General features: G+C 46.3%; 1 protein-coding gene across 6 annotated transcripts in view; it reads left to right on the plus strand.

Moving 5' to 3' along the window:
• Positions 1-18,070, plus strand: part of LOC134539714 (serine/threonine-protein kinase Sgk1-like) — a 30,714-nt gene extending 12,644 nt beyond the window's left edge. For 3 of the 6 annotated variants that reach the window (XM_063381943.1, XM_063381945.1, XM_063381947.1), the window contains 3 exons: positions 2,575-2,781; positions 4,897-5,037; positions 15,697-18,070. In XM_063381943.1, the coding sequence (XP_063238013.1) occupies positions 2,575-2,781; positions 4,897-5,037; positions 15,697-15,864 (516 nt within the window). In that variant the 3' untranslated portion in view covers positions 15,865-18,070. The remainder of the gene's footprint in view (positions 1-2,574; positions 2,782-4,896; positions 5,038-15,696) is intronic. The other 3 variants (XM_063381944.1, XM_063381949.1, XM_063381948.1) reach the window with 1 other exon arrangement.
• Positions 18,071-19,201: the final 1,131 nt, after the last annotated feature.

The following is a 19,201-nucleotide window of genomic DNA, read 5'->3' on the forward strand; positions in this document are numbered from 1 at the left end:
TTATTCTAACGAAGTTTAATTTCAGAAAATGCTTAACCGCTATTATTGACGTCCTACAAGTTAGTTCACACGCAAAAGTTTCAAGCTAAAAAATAGGTGGATCAGGGCTAGTGTTGGGCCGATTCCTAAAATATACCGATTCCGATTCCATTTTCGATTCTTAAATTAAAGGGTCAATTCTTCGAATCCGATTCCGATTCCTTAATTTTTATCTGACAATGTTCAACAGAGTAATATACTAAGAAAAAAAAGGTTGTTTATGATTTTAAAAATGTAATTATGTTGTGTTTCATTTTCTGTGCAGAAATTAACATTATATACAGCTTATATAATGTTAAAAAATATGTTCATTACCATCAAGTTACGCTACCTTGTATTTCTAGCACAATTTGGCCTTTTAACCTTGCATATAGTTAGACGAAACAAGTGTTCAAACACTGCCAATAATCAAAGATGTCTAATGACTTAAATTGTAAATAATGTTATAACTTAAAAAACTTTAGATACCTTACATTATCAACTCAATTAATTAATTGTAAAAAAAGAGGGTTTGTACGGTTAGGTTAAGAATTTTATTTTCAAGCACAACTAAATAATGATCCAAATAAAATGTCAATATAACCTCGTTTATACATATTTCAAGGGACCATGGCGAAAAAAAATAAAAAAGGGAAATGTAAAAATAAAACTTTATTATCTCATTATGATGAAAATGACAAACAAATATGCACCACACTAAAATAAAATGTCAGAGATGCTTACGTTTTAATATATTACCTAGAACTTAATTATCTCACTTGGTGAAAAGAATAAATCCATCCAGTCTTGCAGTTCCTCACAATCGTAAAGAGAAAATAAATTTTCGGTTCTTGAGTAAGAAAGTTCTGTGCAATTTTTAGCATCTCAAAATTTTCACATTTTATGGTGAGATTTTCTTACACAAAATATTTAAACTCTTCAAATAATCGCGTGTTAACATTTAATTCATTTCAGAAATTTATCGGAAACAATTCTGTTAAACTAACACAACTACTTTCAAAAGATTGTATATGTTTGCCGTTTGGTGATAAAAATTTACGAACGTTTCCGCAGCAATGTTTGGAAATTCAGACTTGCCAACTGCCTTTCCAAAATATATCTAACGTAAAACGAGCATCGCTGAACACGCACAAGAACGTCGATTTAAAGCAATTTGGTTATGTTGCTTTTAAACTTATTTTAACATGGTTGCAATAATCCACTGTGAATTTGGGTAAAATTTCATTCAAAAATTATTTCATTTTAATTCTTTAAAGTTTAATGTGTAGAGATGTTCACGTTCACGTCACCAAAGATTTTGTTCATGGCCGTATGGTTTACCATGGCAGGTAGCACAAAAAAAAATTAGGTTGTTTACAATGGCAAATGTAGCTGCCATGATCAAATAGTTAACGTTTACATTATTTGCCGTTTACATTTACATAATTTTCTTTAAACATTTATGGTTTTGTCTAATTATTTTTGAAGGTTTGCTATTAAATGCAGTGCTGCTGCAACGTAATTTCCTAAAAATGCTTTCGCTTAAAGTGGGAAAGTAGATACTGCATTTGTACAGTAGGGAAAATGGCGGTGCAAGTAAATAAATACGTTAATCACCGTAATTCGTAAATCAGTTCCGTAAAAAAAGATTGTATTATGTAGTTTTAAAAATTATATTTGCATGCATTTTAATATTTTCTTACGTTGCGTAGATTATGTATTTTGCAAACTTAAAAACAATGCAGGAATCGGTCATGGTCGATTCCAAAACCATTGTATTCTGAATCCCACGATTCCAGTGGAATCGGTGGAACCGACCGATTCCGGAATCGGAATCGACCCATCACTAATCAGGGCGCAAGAAAGTAGTTCCTAGCCAATAACAGCCCCCTGGCTGTAGATAATACTGCTATCAAAGTTGGAAAAAGTGGCTTAACTGCCATTTTATCAGGGCATGGGGGTAAGCTGCAGTCCACCTCACACTACTTAAATCATGTGAAAATTATCTCTGAAATTATTTCTGTGGTGTTATGGAAGAGGGGGTTAAATCAAAAACATCAAATTTTAAGAAATGTTGGAAGAAAGTCAAGAATTATTTGAAGGATATGCCTTTTGACACTTTATATGGTTTGTAGTTTTGTGTTGCCTGTATAAAATATCAATAATTAATAATATTATGACTAATATTTGATCGTGAAAATAATATTAGACTTTCTTCCACCTCTCTTAAAATTTGATGTTTTTGACTTAACCCTCTCTTCCATAATACCACAGATTTTAGCTTTTAAAACAACTATTGACACGTTTCTGTGAATAATTAATCTATTCTGTATTTTTTTTTTTATATTACTCGTATATCGACCCCGCAATATGTATAACGTATCGTAAGAAATTTTTTGTAAAATTCCTGGAAAAGCCTTGACATTGGTTCAGCGAGCATTTGTGATCACTTTTGTATAATGTTCTGGTACGTGATTGAAATTGAAACTGTTTGACCATTTAGAGATGAATGATGTGAAACGTTGATATGACCCTATAGTAAGAGGGAGTGTGCAGGGGAGCGTAGCCAGAAGGGGGTGCGTGCGACAGGGCTACGACACGTCGGTGGACTGGTGGTGCCTGGGGGCGGTGCTGTACGAGATGCTGTACGGCCTGCCGCCCTTCTACTCCCAGAACACGGCCGAGATGTACGACCGCATCCTCAACAAGCCGCTCCGCCTGCGCCCCACCGTCTCGGAGAGTGCCCGCGACATCCTGGCCAAGGTCAGCAGAGCCCCGTCTCGCCTCCGTGCCACCCGCCACAAGTGTTCAAAAACTCAATTTGGGGTTGATAATCAAACTGGCCTAATATGGCAAGTGTATTTGAAAATAAAGTGGTAATATTGTTCACGATTATACTGGAGGTGGACGGGTGTGGCATTTTCACTTCGAAACTGGATTCGGTTGGGAAGATGTTGGATTATTGGGATCATGATGGGGAGCAACAGCATTGAAATTGTCACTTAGCTTGGTACACAGAAAAAAATACCATTAATATGTCTTATCAAAAACATCTCATCCATCCCATAAACCATTAGTATTCTAAATGATTTCAAGTACACAAAAAAAAAATTGATTTATAAGGACAAGTTGTAAGTAACACACAATGGAAATAAATTCCCTACTCATTTCACGTAATTTACTTTTGATCATATATGATGACCAACTGCAAAAAGTTTAAACCTCTGCGATATTTCTGAAAGAAACGTATTTATGGCTTAAATATTTGAAACATAGATGGAGTCTTTCATTTTCTTTGTTAAAATTGGAGTTTTGTGTCGTTTCAAATGTGACCTATTTGGCCACATTGTTCATTGCTACCCTTGTGAAGTTCATTTTCAGACATAACCTAACTATGTGATAAAGATGTTTACATTTGCCAAAAGTAAAAATATATTATTAAAAATACATTTGATCACATTGAGTACTTAATTTAGTCAGTGTTTTTATTTTTAACAGCATTTATGAACGAGGGTTGAATTACTTTTCACAGATGTGTATGTTTTTGTGATATCTTTTGTGTTTTGTCTGGTCAATACATGTGCAAAGTTGTGCTTTGTTACATGATGTAGGTTTTGATGAAAATGTAAGCATATAATGTTTTTATAATATAAATATTAGTTTGCCAGAAATTTTTTACTATTTTTAAAAAAATTAGTTTTCCCAAAGTATTATCCAGAGAAGAAAAATTATTTCTCGAATTTCGGGAATGGTCTCTTTCCCGAGTTTCGGGATCCTTTCCTCTTCTAGTTTATACCCTCCACATTTCTTTGACTGACTTAATACTCAGCCATTGTATTAACTTTAAGATTTTGAAACCACTAATTTTTTAATGTATTAGTACACATTACACATTTAGTTATTCTCAAAGAGGGTGTGTAATGACTCCCAAAAGCAAAGTGCTAGTGTAATGCCTTTCTGGCATTACTTTTGCTGCCACCAATGTTGAGGGATCTTTGTGCCAAACTTTCGATTCTCATCTGTTTTTTCATTGTCTAACATTTGACATTGAACGCTAAGCTTATTATACATTAGATTAATAAAATACTGAACCAAAGAAAACTATAACATGATTCAAGTTTGAATATCTGACACAGTATCAGTTCAGATTGTGCCATATTGAAGACTTTAAACTGTACTTAGTGAGGCAAATGTAGTACCGTATTTGCTCGCGTGAAGGCCCCGCCCGTGTATATGCCCCCCCCCCTCCTTTTTTTGTAAACATTTTTGAGAAAAAATTTAAAAACGTGTTTTTCTGGGTTTATCTGAGGGCAGGGGGTCTTGTTTTGATGTGCAGTGTTGACGGAGTAGAAGAGGGGAAGTGAAGGAGGAAGGGAAGTGGGTGGAGCAGGTACCTACACTCCTTTGTCTGGTTGGCTGGCTAGCTGGCAGGAGGGAGGTTAAGCCACGCCTCTGCCTCTCCCCCCCGCTGCAGCGCTGCCTCTGCCTCTCTCCCTCCTGCCGCGTCTCGCTGCCTACCCCAACCTCCCTCATTAGAACAAAGACGCACGACTTGCTGACTTGCCAATCGTTCTGCTGTTTCATTTAATCAAAATTTAATTGGCGTTTAAATAAGTTGTGGCGGTATTTCATTTTGCTTTTATTAAATGTTAGTTTTTCATATCTGAAAAAAAGAAAAATCTATTTTTAATGTTAGTTTTTCATATCTGAAAAAAAGAAAAATCTATTTTTTCCTTCAAATTTGCGTATAGGCTTCCCTTTTGTGGAGTCGAAAATTTGGAGAAAAAGGGGGGGCCTTTACGCGAGTAAATTCGGTAATTTAAGGATAGCTGAACAGTGATAAGAGGCAGTCTCTTGTTGATGCCGTGTCTTGCGCAGCTGCTGCAGAAGGACCGGCACAGGCGGCTCGGCTCCGGCTACGGGGACTTTGGTGAGGTGAAGCAGCACGACTTCTTCAAGCCCATCTGCTGGGAGGACTTGCTGGCCAAGAAGATATCCCCGCCCTTCAACCCCAACGTGGTGAGCTGATTCACTTCCATCAGCGTGTGAGGTGACACTGCTTTAAGCAGGGTCTCTAGTTTTCATTCACGTAAGACACGACAGTTTTAACTGCCTTGTTCTTAAACTCTGCAGCGTAAAGCAAAGAGACAATATCATAAAGTAAATTGTGACAGATACATTTCGGGGTTGGAAGCTTGGATACAAGGTTGAAAAACAAGTTCAAGGTAGTCATTTGATTTTAAAACAATTTTTTTTCCCTTCACATGTTCACCTTTGTGCAACATCAGTCTAGGCACTGCCATGTGTGCAGACCCCTTGCAGGGTGGGCACAAGTATCATCTCTCGAGAGACATACAGTAGACTCCTGATTATCAAGCTTGCAGATAAACCATAAAGCAATGGCAACAGCAATTGGTCGCATCAAATACAAATAATTAATATTGTAACATATCAACAAACAATATATTTATTTTCCTCTCAATAGCTATTCGCTTCCTTCATTGCATAACTATTTCCAATAATGCCCAAGTTTTCCGAAAATCTTTTTATTCCACCATCACTAGCTTTCAGGGTTAGTTTACCTTGCACCACTAGGATGCACCACTACCCTACCCGCCCACCGACCCACCCACCTCTACCCTACATACACAACCACCCACCCCACATCTACCCTACCTATCCAACCACCCACCCCACCTCTACTCTATCTACCCAACCACCCTGCCCACCTTTACCCTATCTACCCAACCACCCTGCCCACCTCTACCCTATCTACCCAACCACTCACCACACCTCTACCCTACCTTCCCAACCACATATGCCTTACCTACCCAACCCCCCACCTCCACTCTACCTACCCACCTGTACCCTACCCAAACACCCACCCCACCTCTACCCTACCTACCCAACCACCCACCTCTACCCTACCTACCCAACCACCCACCCGCCCCACCTCTACCCTACCTCCCAACCAACCAACCCCACCTCTACCCTACCTACCCAACCACCCACCCCACATCTACCCTATATACCAAACCACCCACTCCACCACCCACCCCAACTCTACCCTATCTACCCAACCACCCACCCCACATCTACCCTACCTTCCCAACCACCCACCTCCACTCTACCTACCCACCTGTACCCTACCCAAACACCCACCCCACCTCTTCCCTACCTACCCAACCACCCACCCACCCCACCTTTAGCCTACCTACCCAACCACCCACCCACCCCACCTCTACCCTACCTACCAAACCATCCACCCACCCCACATCTACCCTACCAACCCAACCACCCACCCCACATCTACCCTACCACCCACCCATCTACCCTACCTACCCAACCACCCCACCTCTACCCTACCTTCCAAACCACATATACCTTACCTACCCAACCCCCCACCTCCACTCTACCTACCCACCTGTACCCTACCCAAACACCCACCCCACCTCTACCCTACCTACCCAACCACCCACCCCACATCTACCCTATATACCAAACCACCCACTCCACCACCCACCCCAACTCTACCCTATCTACCCAAACACCCACCCCACCTCTTCCCTACCTACCCAACCACCCACCCACCCCACCTTTAGCCTACCTACCCAACCACCCACCCACCCCACCTCTACCCTACCTACCAAACCATCCACCCACCCCACATCTACCCTACCTACCCACCCACCCACCCCACCTCTACCCTACCTACCCAACCAACCACCCCACCTCTACCCTACCTACCCAACCACCCACCTCTACCCTACCTACCCAACCACCCACCCGCCCCACCTCTACCCTACCTACCCACCCACCCACCCCACCTCTACCCTACCTACCCAACCAACCACCCCACATCTACCCTATATAACAAACCACCCACTCCACCACCCACCCCAACTCTACCCTATCTACCCAACCACCCACCCCACATCTACCCTACCTTCCCAACCACCCACCTCCACTCTACCTACCCACCTGTACCCTACCCAAACACCCACCCCACCTCTTCCCTACCTACCCAACCACCCACCCACCCCACCTTTAGCCTACCTACCCAACCACCCCACCTCTACCCTACCTACCAAACCAACCACCCACCCCACATCTACCCTACCAACCCAACCACCCACCCCACATCTACCCTACCACCCACCCATCTACCCTACCTACCCAACCACCCCACCTTTACCCTACCTTCCCAACCACATCTACTTTACCTACCCAACCACCCACAGCAACTTTACCTACCCACCTCTACCCTACCACCCACCCATCTACCCTACCTACCCTTCCACCCACCTCACATCTGCCCTACCTACCCAACCACCCACCTCACATCTACCCAACCACCCACCTCACATCTACCCTACCTACCCACCTCTACCCTACCAACCCAACCACCCACCCCACCTCTACCCTACCTACTCAACCACCCACCCACCCCTACCCTACCTACCCAACCACCCACCCCACATCAACCCTACCTACCCAACCTCCCACCCCACATCTACCCTACCAACCCAACCACCCACCCCACATCTACCCTACCACCCACCCATCTACCCTACCTACCCAACCACCCCACCTCTACCCTACCTTCCCAACAACATCTACCTTACCTACCCAACCACCCACAGCAACCCTACCTAACCACCTCTACCCTACCACCCACCCATCTACCCTACCTACCCAACCACCCACCCCACCTCTACTCTATCTACCCAACCACCTACCCCACCTCTACCCTACCTTCCCAACCACCCACCCCACCTCTATCCTACATTCCCACCCACCTCTACCCTACCTACCCAACCACCCACCCCACATCTACCCTATATACCAAACCACCCACCCCAACTCTACACTATCTACCCAACCACCCACCCCACATCTACCCTACCTTCCCAACCACCCACCCCACCTCTACCCTACCTTCCCAACCACATATACCTTACCTACCCAACCCCCCATGTCCACTCTACCTACCCACCTGTACCCTACCCAAACACCCACCCCACCTCTACCCTACCTACCCAACCACCCACCTCTACCCTACCTACCCAAACACCCACCCACCCCACCTCTACCTTACCTACCCAATCACCCACCCACCCCACCTTTACCCTACCTACCCAACCACCCACCCACCCCACCTCTACCCTACCTACCCAACCACCCACCCCACATCTACCCTATATACCAAACCACCCACTCCACCTCTACCCTACCTTCCCAACCACATATACCTTACCTACCCATACACCCACCCACCCCACCTTTAACCTACCTACCCAACCACCCACCCATCCCACCTCTACCCTACCTACCCAACCACCCACCCCACATCTACCCTATATACCAAACCACCCACTCCACCTCTACCCTACCTTCCCAACCACATATACCTTACCTACCCAACCACGCACCTCTACCCTACCTACCCAACCACCCACGCACCCCACCTCTACCCTACCTACCCAACCACCCACCCACCTCACATCTACCCTACCTACCCAACCACCCACCCCACATCTACCCTATTTACCAAACCACCCACTCCACCTCTACCCTATCTACCCATCACCCACCCCAACTCCACACTATCTACCCTACCTCCCACACCAACTCTACCCAACCACCAACCCCACATCTACCTTACCAACCCAACCACCCACCCCACATCTACCCTATATAAAAAACCACCCACTCCACCTCTACCCTACCTTCCCAACCACATATACCTTCCCAACCACATATACCTTACCTACCCAACCACCCACGCACCCCACCTCTACCCTACCTACCCAACCTCTACCCTACCTACCCACCCACCCCACCACTACCCTACCTACCCTACCACCCACCCCACATCTACCCTATATACCAAACCACCCACTCCACCTCTACCCTATCTACCCATCACCCACCCCAACTCTACACTATCTACCCTACCACCCACACCAACTCTACCCAACCACCAACCCCACATCTACCCTACCGACGCAACCACCTACCCATCTACCCTACCGACGCAACCACCTACCCATCTACCCTACCTGCCCAACCACCCCACCTCTACCCTACCTTCCCAACCACCCACATATACCTTACCTACCCAACCACCCACATCTACCCTACCTACCCAACCACCCCACATCTACTCTACCAACCCAACCACCCACCCCACATCTACCCTACCAACTCAACCACCCACCCCACATCTACCCTACTACCCACTCATCTATCCTACCTTCCCAACCACTCACCCCACCTCTACCCTACCTACCCAACCACCCACTCCACCTCTACCCTACCTTCCCAACCACATCTACTTTACCTACCCAACCACCCACAGCAACCCTTCCTACCCACCTCTACCCTACCACCCACCCATCTACCCTACCTACCCAACCACCCACCTTACATCTACCCAACAATACACCTCACATCTACCCTACCTACCCACCGCTACCCTACCAACCCAACCACCCACCCACCCATCTACCCTACCTACCCAACCACCCACCCCACATCTACCCTACCAACCCACCCACCCACCCCACCTCTACCCTACCTGCCCAACCACCCACCCCACATCTACCCTATATACCAAAACACCCACTCCACCTCTACCCTATATACCAAAACACCCACTCCACCTCTACCCTATCTACCCATCACCCACCCCAACTCTACACTATCTACCCTACCACCCCCACCAACTCTACCCAACCACCAACCCCACATCTACCTTACCAACCCAACCACCCACCCCACTTCTACCCTACCTTCCCAACCACCCACCCCACCTCTACCCTACCTTCCGAACCACATATACCTTACATACCCAACCCCCCACCACCACCACTCTACCTACCCACCTGTACCCTAAACAAGCACCCACCCCACCTCTACCCTACCTACCCAACCACCCACCTCTACCCTACCTACCCAACAACCCACCCACCCCACCTCTACCCTACCTACCCAACCACCCACCCCACCTTTACCCTACCTACCCAACCACCCACCTCTACCCTACCTACCCAACCACCCACCCCACATCTACCCTATATACCAAACCACCCACTCCACCTCTACCCTACCTTCCCAACCACATATACCTTACCTACCCAACCATCACCCACCCCACCTCTACCCTACCTACCCAACCACCCACTCACCCCACCTCTACACTACCTACTCAGCAACCCACCCACCCCACCTCTACACTACCTACTCAGCAACCCACCCACCCCACCTCTACACTACCTACCAATCCACCCACTCCACCTCTACCTTATCTACCCACCACCCACCCCAACTCTATACACTATCTACCCTACCACCCACTCCAACTCCACCCTATCTACCCAACCACCCACCCCACATCTACCCTACCTTCCCAACCACCCACCCCACATATACCCTACCTTCCCAACCACCCATCCCACATCTACCCTACCTTCCCAACCATACAGCCCACCTCTACCCTACCTTCCCAACCACATATACCTTACCTAACCAACCCCCCACCTCCACTCTACCTACCCACCTGTACCTTACCCAAACACCCACCCCACCTCTACCCTACCTACCCAACCACCCACCCACCCCACCTCTACCCTACCTTCCCAACCAAACACTCCACCTCTACCCTACATTCCCACCGACCTCTACCCTACCTACCCAGCCACCCACCCACCCCACCTCTACCCTACCTACCCAACCACCCACTCACCCCACCTCTACCCTACCTACCCAGCAACCCACCCACCCCACCTCTACACTACCTACCCAAACACCCACCCCACATCTACCCTATATACCAAACCACCCACTCCACCTCTACCCTATCTACCCACCACCCACCCCAACTCTACACTATCTACCCTACCACCCACTCCAACTCTACCCTACCTACCAAACCACCCACCCCACCTCTACCCTACCTTCCCAACCACATCTACCTTACCTACCCAACCACCCACCTCTACCTTACCTACCCAACCACCCACCCCACATCTACCCTACCTACCCAACCACCCACCCCACATCCACCCCACCTTACCAACCACCCACCCCACATCTACCCTACCTTCCCAACCACTCACCCCACCTCAACCCTACCTACCCAACCACCCACCCCACATTTCCCCTTATACCAAACCACTCACTCCACCTCTACCCTATCTACCCACCACCCACCCCACTCTACACTATCTACCCTACCACACACCCCACATCTACCCTACCTTCCCAACCACCCACCACACCTCTACCCTACCTACCCAACCACCTACCCCACATCTACCCTATATACCAAACCACCTACTCCACCTCTACCCACCACCTACCCCAACTACACTATCTACCCTACCACCCATCCCACATCTACCCTACCTTCCCAACCACCCACCCCACCTATACCCTACATTCCCAACCACATATACCTTACCTACCCAACCCCCCACCTCCACTCTACCTACCCACCTGTACCCTACCCAAACACCCACCCCACCTCTACCCTACGTACCCAACCACCCACCCACCCCACTACTACCCTACCTACCCAACCACCCACTCCACCTCTACACTACCTTCCCAACCACATCTACCTTACCTACCCAACCACCCACAGCAACCCTACCTACCCACCTCTACCCTACCACCCACCCATCTACCCTACCTACCCAACCACCCACCTCACATCTACCCTACCTACCCACCTCTACCTTACCAACCCAACCACCCCACCTCTACCTCCCCAACCACCCACCCCACATCTACCCTACCTACCCAACCACCCACCCAACATCTACCCTACCAATTCAACCACCCACCCCACATCTACCCTACCTACCCAACCACCCACCCCACCTCTACCCTACATTCCCACCCACCTCTACCCTACCTTCCCAACCACTCACCCCACCTCTACCCTACCTTCCCAACCACATCTACCTTACCTACCCAACCACCCACAGCAACCCTACCACCCACCTGTTACCTACCACCCACCCATCTACCCTACCCACCCAACCACGCACCTCACATCTACCCTACCTACCCAACCACCCACCCCACATCTACCCTACCAACCCAACCACCCACCCCAATTCTACCCTACCACCCACCCATCTACCCTACCACCCACCCATCTACCCTACCCAGCCACCCACCCACCCCTACACTACCTACCCAACCACCCACCCCACATCTACCCTATATACCAAACCACCCACTCCACCTCTACCGTATCTACCCACCACCCACCCCAACTCTACACTATCTACCCTACCACCCACTCCAACACTACCTTATCTACCCAACCACCCACCCCACATCTACCCTACCTTCCCAACCATCCACCCCACCTCTACCCTACCTTCCCAACCACATATACCTTACCTACCCAACCCCCCACCTCCACTCTACCTACCCACCTGTACCTACCCACCTGTACCCTACTCAAACATCCACCCCACCTCTACCCTACCTACCCAAGCACCCACCCACCCCACCTCTACCCTACCTACCCAACCACCCACCCCACCTCTACCCTACCTACCCAACCACCCACCCCACATCTATCCTATCTACCCACCACCCACCCCAACTCTACACTATCTACCCTACCACCCACTCCAACTCTACCCTATCTACCCAATCACATATACCTTACCTACCTAACCCCCCACCTCCACTCTACCTACCCACCTGTACCCAACACCAAACACCCACCCCACCTCTACCCTACCTACCCAACCACCCACCCACCCCACCTCTACCCTACCTACCCAACCACCCACCCACCCCACCTCTACCCTACCTACCCAACCACCCACCCCACATCTACCCTATCTACCCACCACCCACCCCAACTCTACACTATCTACTCTACCACCCATTTCAACTCTACACTATCTACCCTACCACCCACCCCAACTCTACGCTACCTACCCAACCACCCCACCTCTACCCTACCTACCCAACCAAATCACCTCTACCCTACCTACCCAACCACCCACCCCACATCTACCCTATATACCAAACCACCCACTCCACCTCTACCCTATCTACCCACCCCAACTCTACACTATCTACCCTACCACCCACTCCAACTCTACCCTACCTACCAAACCACCCACCCCACATCTACCCTACCTACCCAACCACCCACCCCACATCTACCCTACCAACCCAACCACCCACCCCACATCTACCCTGCCACCCACCCATCTACCCTACCTACCCAACCAAACCACATCTACCTTACCTACCCAACCACCCACATCTACCCTACCCAACCACCCACCCCACATCTACCCTACCTTCCCAACCACCCACCCCACATCTACCCTACCTTCCCAACCACTCACCCCACCTCTACCCTACCCAACCACCCACCCCTCATTTCCCCTTATACCAAACCACTCACTCCACCTCTACCCTACCAACCCAACCACCCACCCCACATCTACCCTACCACCCACCCATCTACCCTACCTACCCAACCACAACACCTCTACCCTACCTTCCCAACCACATCTACCTTACCTACCCAACCACCCACATCTACCCTACCCAACCACACACCCCACATCTACCCTACCTACCCAACCACCCACCCCTCATTTCCCCTTATACCAAACCACTCACTCCACCTCTACCCTATCTACCCACCACCCACCCCACTCTACACTATCTACCCTACCACCCACCCCACATCTACCCTACCTTTCCAACCACCCACCCCACCCCACCTCTACCCTACCTTCCCAACCACATATACCTTACCTACCCAACCCCCCACCTCCACTCTACCTACCCACCGGTACCCTACCCAAACACCCACCCCACATCTAACCTATATACCAAACCACCCACTCCACCTCTACCCTATCTACCCACCACCCACCCCAACTGTACACTATCTACCCTACCACCCACCCCACCTCTACCCTACCTTCCCAACTACATCTACCTTACCTACCCAACCCCCACCTCCACTCTACCTACCCACCTGTACCCTACCCAAACACCCACCCCACATCTACCCTATATACCAAACCACCCACTCCACCTCTACCCTATCTACCCACCACCCACCCCAACTCTACACTATCTACCCTACCACCCACTCCACCTCTACCCTATCTACCCAACCACTCACCCCACCTCTACCCTACCTTCCCAACTACATCTACCTTACCTACCCAACCCCCCACCTCCACTCTACCTACCCAACCACCCACATCTGCCTACCTCTCTACCCTACCATTCACCCTACCTGTACACTTCCACCCACCCATCTACCCTACCTACCCAACCACGCACCTCACATCTACCTTACCTACCCAACCACCCACCCCACATCTACCCTACCTACCCAACCACCCACCCCACCTCTACTCTATCTACCCAACCCCCCACATCTGCCTACCTACCCACCTTTACACTACCACCCACCCATCTACCCTACCTACCCAACCACGCACCTCACATCTACTCTACCTACCCAACCACCCACTCAACTCTACCCTATCTACCCACCACCCACCCCAAATCTACCCTACCTTCCCTACCACCCACCCCACATCTACCCTACCTTCCCAACCACCCACCCCACATCTACCCTACCTTCCCAACCACCCACCCCACCTCTACCCTACCTCCCAACCACATATACCTTACCTACCCAACCCCCCACCTCCACTCTACCTACCCACCTGTACCCTACCCAAACACCCACCCCACCTTACCCTACCTACTTAACCACCCACCCACCCCACCTCTACCCTACCTACCCAACCACCCACCCCACCTCTACCCTATCTACCCACCACCTAGCCCAACTCTACACTATCTACCTTACCACCCACTCCAACTCTACCCTACCTACCCAACCACCCACCCACCCCACATCTACCCTACCACCCACCCATCTACCCCACCCATCTACCCTACCTTCCCAACCACCCCACCTCTACCCTACCTTCCCAACCACATCTACCTTACCTACCCAACCACCCACATCTACCTTACCTACCCAACCACCCACCTCTACCCTACCTACCCAACCACCCACCCCACATCTACCCTACCTACCCAACCACTCACCCCACCTTTACCCTACCTACACAACCACCCACCTCACATCTGCCCTACCTACCCAACCACCCACCTCACATCTGCCCTACCTACCCAACCACCCACCTCACATCTACCCAACCACCCACCTCACATTTACCCTACCTGCCCACCTCTACCCTACCAATCCACCCCACCTCTACCCTACCACCCACCCATCTAACCTACCTACCCCACCACCCACCTCATATCTACTCTACATACCCTACCTACCCCCCTCCCCCCACACACAACAAAATGTGTGAGGGTTGTTGTGTGAGAGTATGTGTGGGTTAGGTGAATGGGATGTAGTTGTTTGGGTTTGTGTGTGTAGGTGTGTACAAGAAACCCCCCACACCCACCTTGGTTGCCATCTCACTGCTCATAATAAAATTGTATTACTTTTGTAGAGTAGAGCAGTATAAAACATTACTTGGGCATCTCTGCTGTGTAGTATGACTGGCACAATCACAAGGTGAGTGTCGTGCAGTTTTTTTTTTCACTTGGCCATTTTTATCATCTAGCGTTGGTTTTCCGCAGCAAAACCCACTGGACTTGCAGCACATCGACCCGGCCTTCACGCTGGAGCCGGTGCCATCGTCCGTCGGTCGCTCGCAGACCCACTCAACCTGTCTGCTGTCGGCCAGCGTTCGAGAGGCGGATGATGCCTTCGCCGGCTTCTCGTACGCACCTCCCATCGAACTGTAGCTGGCGGCGGCACGCAACTGGCCTCGAGCAGTCGGCCATGGATCAAGAGCGAATCCTGTTCCTAGAATCTTCACATTTCATAATCATTCATTTGTTTCACACTTTACCGTCCTTAATGTTGTGTATTATGCTGGCAGATTTTCTTTTGGAATAATGATACAATTTGAACAATTACATTCTTTTCTCCTCCATAATGTTGTGCTAATGTGTGGGGGTCTAAGGCCTGGTCTCACTTGCAATTCTCGTTTTGTCATTACTATTATTAAGGACTAGTCCTGTTAATCTATCAGGATGGATTTTGCATTTGTTGTTTGGTCACAAATTTCCTCACCAGATGTTTACTAGAACTTATTTGCAAGTGATAATGACCATAGATGCATGACTTTTTACCTCTGATATTTCTTTGTTAGTATTTCAAGACCAAAGTGGTGAAAAAATTTAAATTGCAAGAGAGGTATCATATTAAATGACAGGAATGTCCCTTGAAAAATAGCAATAGAAATATCATAATAAAAACCATGGTGTGTGTGTGATACCAGGCCTTAAGTTTCAAAAGATTCTGTCTTGTTCTTAGTTTTCTTGGAATGGGTGATCGCTCTAGCCGTACCTTCCTCAGTCCATGGCAATGTCCTGTGGATGGTGACTTATTATGTATATTCTCCAAATGACATGATTTAAAACAAATTAGGTATTAAATACTTATTATTTTTTTATTTAAATAAAAATGTCAAGAAATTTTTATTCTGTACAGTTTGTGTCAACATAACATTTATTTAAACATAGAAGAAAATGTTCAAACAAAACAGAAAAGTTAATTTAATACAGAAACAGACTTTTTTTGAACTTATAATTCTTTAGGCATTCTAAGGGCTAAATTTCATAATGCAATGAAATGTGTGTGCACCATGCAATGAAATTTAACAGGATGAAGTGATGTTCAAATGCAGGATATACAGGTGGGTTATCAAAATAAATGAAAAATAGAAACAAACAAAATGGAAAATGTATTCTCTTAGTACTGAACTTACAGCTACATGGAAAATGTATTCTCTTAGTACTGAACTTACAGCTACATGGAAAATGTATTCTCTTAGTACTGAACTTACAGCTACAACTAACTATTGACTGCTAAAACTAGCAAACATAGTTTCTGCAATTAGGTTTTCTTCTGCTTTATTTATACTTTATTAGCCAAGAAAATTGTGTTAGAACATACATGGCATTTGTTTGCGCTCTTCCTGTTGATGCAGACTATATGCTTTATTTAGTCATACCAAAAAGCTATAACATCTAACATTCATACATAAATGCATTAACCCCCTCTCCCTCAGTTTTTTCTTCTTCTTAAATTTCTAAGCAAATATTTGAAAACATTCCAAACAGAATGTGTAATACAACAATCTCCCTCCCCACACACTTGAATTTTTTAGTGGAAATAGTAGGCCTGAGTTTGTATGTAAATAATGTTAATTTTGTACATAACTATAGAAGTAGAACTTGCAGTGTAGTAAGGTATTTTATTTGTGTTAATGTACAAAAAAATATCTGACCACTGCTGAATTTAACTGAAACTACAGGCTCAGAATCTTCAGTTAACACATGCAGTGCACTCACTAATGGCCTAAGCATAAACAATGAATGAAAACATGTTTTTTTTAATTTCCCAGTACATTTTTTATGCCAAAGATTGTTTTTTCTTTCAAAGTGAAGTAACGTGAACTGTCGTTTATCTAAAACTTAATGATCCATATTTAGTAACAGCCCTGTGTTGCTGCACATAATGTAGCTGGAACATTATTTATTTTTGAAGGGGAAAAACTTTTACGGTTGTATATGAGAACTTGGAAACTGATGGCGTGGCATGATGCAATTGGCTTGTATATCCAGGAGAAGTCTATAATTTGATAGTTTATTATACCCTGCATGCAGTACAGTAACTAAAAAAACTTAACACTTGTCCTGTTTACTGTGTTTTACCACGTAATTGCCATACTTGGTGTCTTGTTTAATGCTGAATAAATATTTGGTTGCACTTCTAAATATTATCAAGGTATATATTTTACAAAACATCATGTTTCATCGCACAATCGTCACACATTTTAATTGAAGCTGATTTTTCATGGCAAGAAAGCAAATTACATTTTATTTAAAAAAAATGGAGTGTACAAAAGCATGCCAAAAATAAACATTCAACAAAAAAAAAAAATATTTTGTATAAATTTATTTGATAATGAAAACCAAAACTCAAACATGAGGCAAAATTAACATAGCATACCCATAACTATTATCGTACTAACCTCAATAGAGTGTGAGCCGGGCTATCAAATGTAGTTTACTCTGCACAAAACAAGAGTGCGCGTGCGTAGCATGCAGTTGGTGAGCTATCAGTGTTCAACTACATGCAAGCACTCTATATAGGAATCAACATAACCAAACTTGTATGATGTCACCTAGCACTTTGCTATATTTTCATAAATGTTTCACAGCAGCGACAGAACAGATAAGATTTTAACTTTTAAAAAGTGTTTAAAAGAGAATTTACACATTGGGAACTTTTTATTTCTGCTAATAAGAAAATGTAACATATAATGGATTTCAACCTTTTTAAAAAATACAGTTTCATATGGGAAACAAAGTGTTTGGGCAACGTCTTACATGGGAAAAAATATTACGTACATCTTATGGAGAAAAAGGCGAGACCAAAACACTTGACTGTATTGTGCAGGAATCTCTTAAAATATTTTTTTCCTGTAAATAAACTATTTTTTTCCATTATAACTACCATATCTTAATCCAAATTAAAAAACCTGTTGTGATCTTTGGAAAGGTCCTATTTACTACCTACACTAAGTGCTCAGAATCTAACTGCAGGATCAAAAACATCATGAAATTTTTTCCTCCAATTTCTGGCACCCTAAAATGACAGTGCGGCAATTATGCGATAAAATACTGTATTCAAACAAAGTTTTAAATCTGCTTGTTAAATTTGGAATATTAATTAAGGTATAAAGTTGAATTCTGTTTATCTATATTTTGGTTTGTTACCTGTCTAAAAGCATAAATAAACTATTATGTACTTAATTTTAAACCAAACATTGAAATTCAAGTTCCTCGTCTTCCAAACTGCTAATTTATTTACTGTTTCTAGTTTGTTGCCTTTCAATCACTAAGTAAATGTGTCACATTTTCAGATGTTACGAGCATACATGTGTTGATAATCCTGTTACAATAATATATAAATGAAAAAACTTTTTTATATATTTTTGAAGAAAGTCTGTGTGAAATAGAAGTTTTGTGCCATAGGTGAAGGAAAATTACCAATGTACTGTTTGTTGTT

Source organism: Bacillus rossius, chromosome 15 (assembly GCF_032445375.1).
Source record: "Bacillus rossius redtenbacheri isolate Brsri chromosome 15, Brsri_v3, whole genome shotgun sequence".
In the NCBI taxonomy this organism is placed as follows: Eukaryota; Metazoa; Arthropoda; class Insecta; order Phasmatodea; family Bacillidae; genus Bacillus; species Bacillus rossius.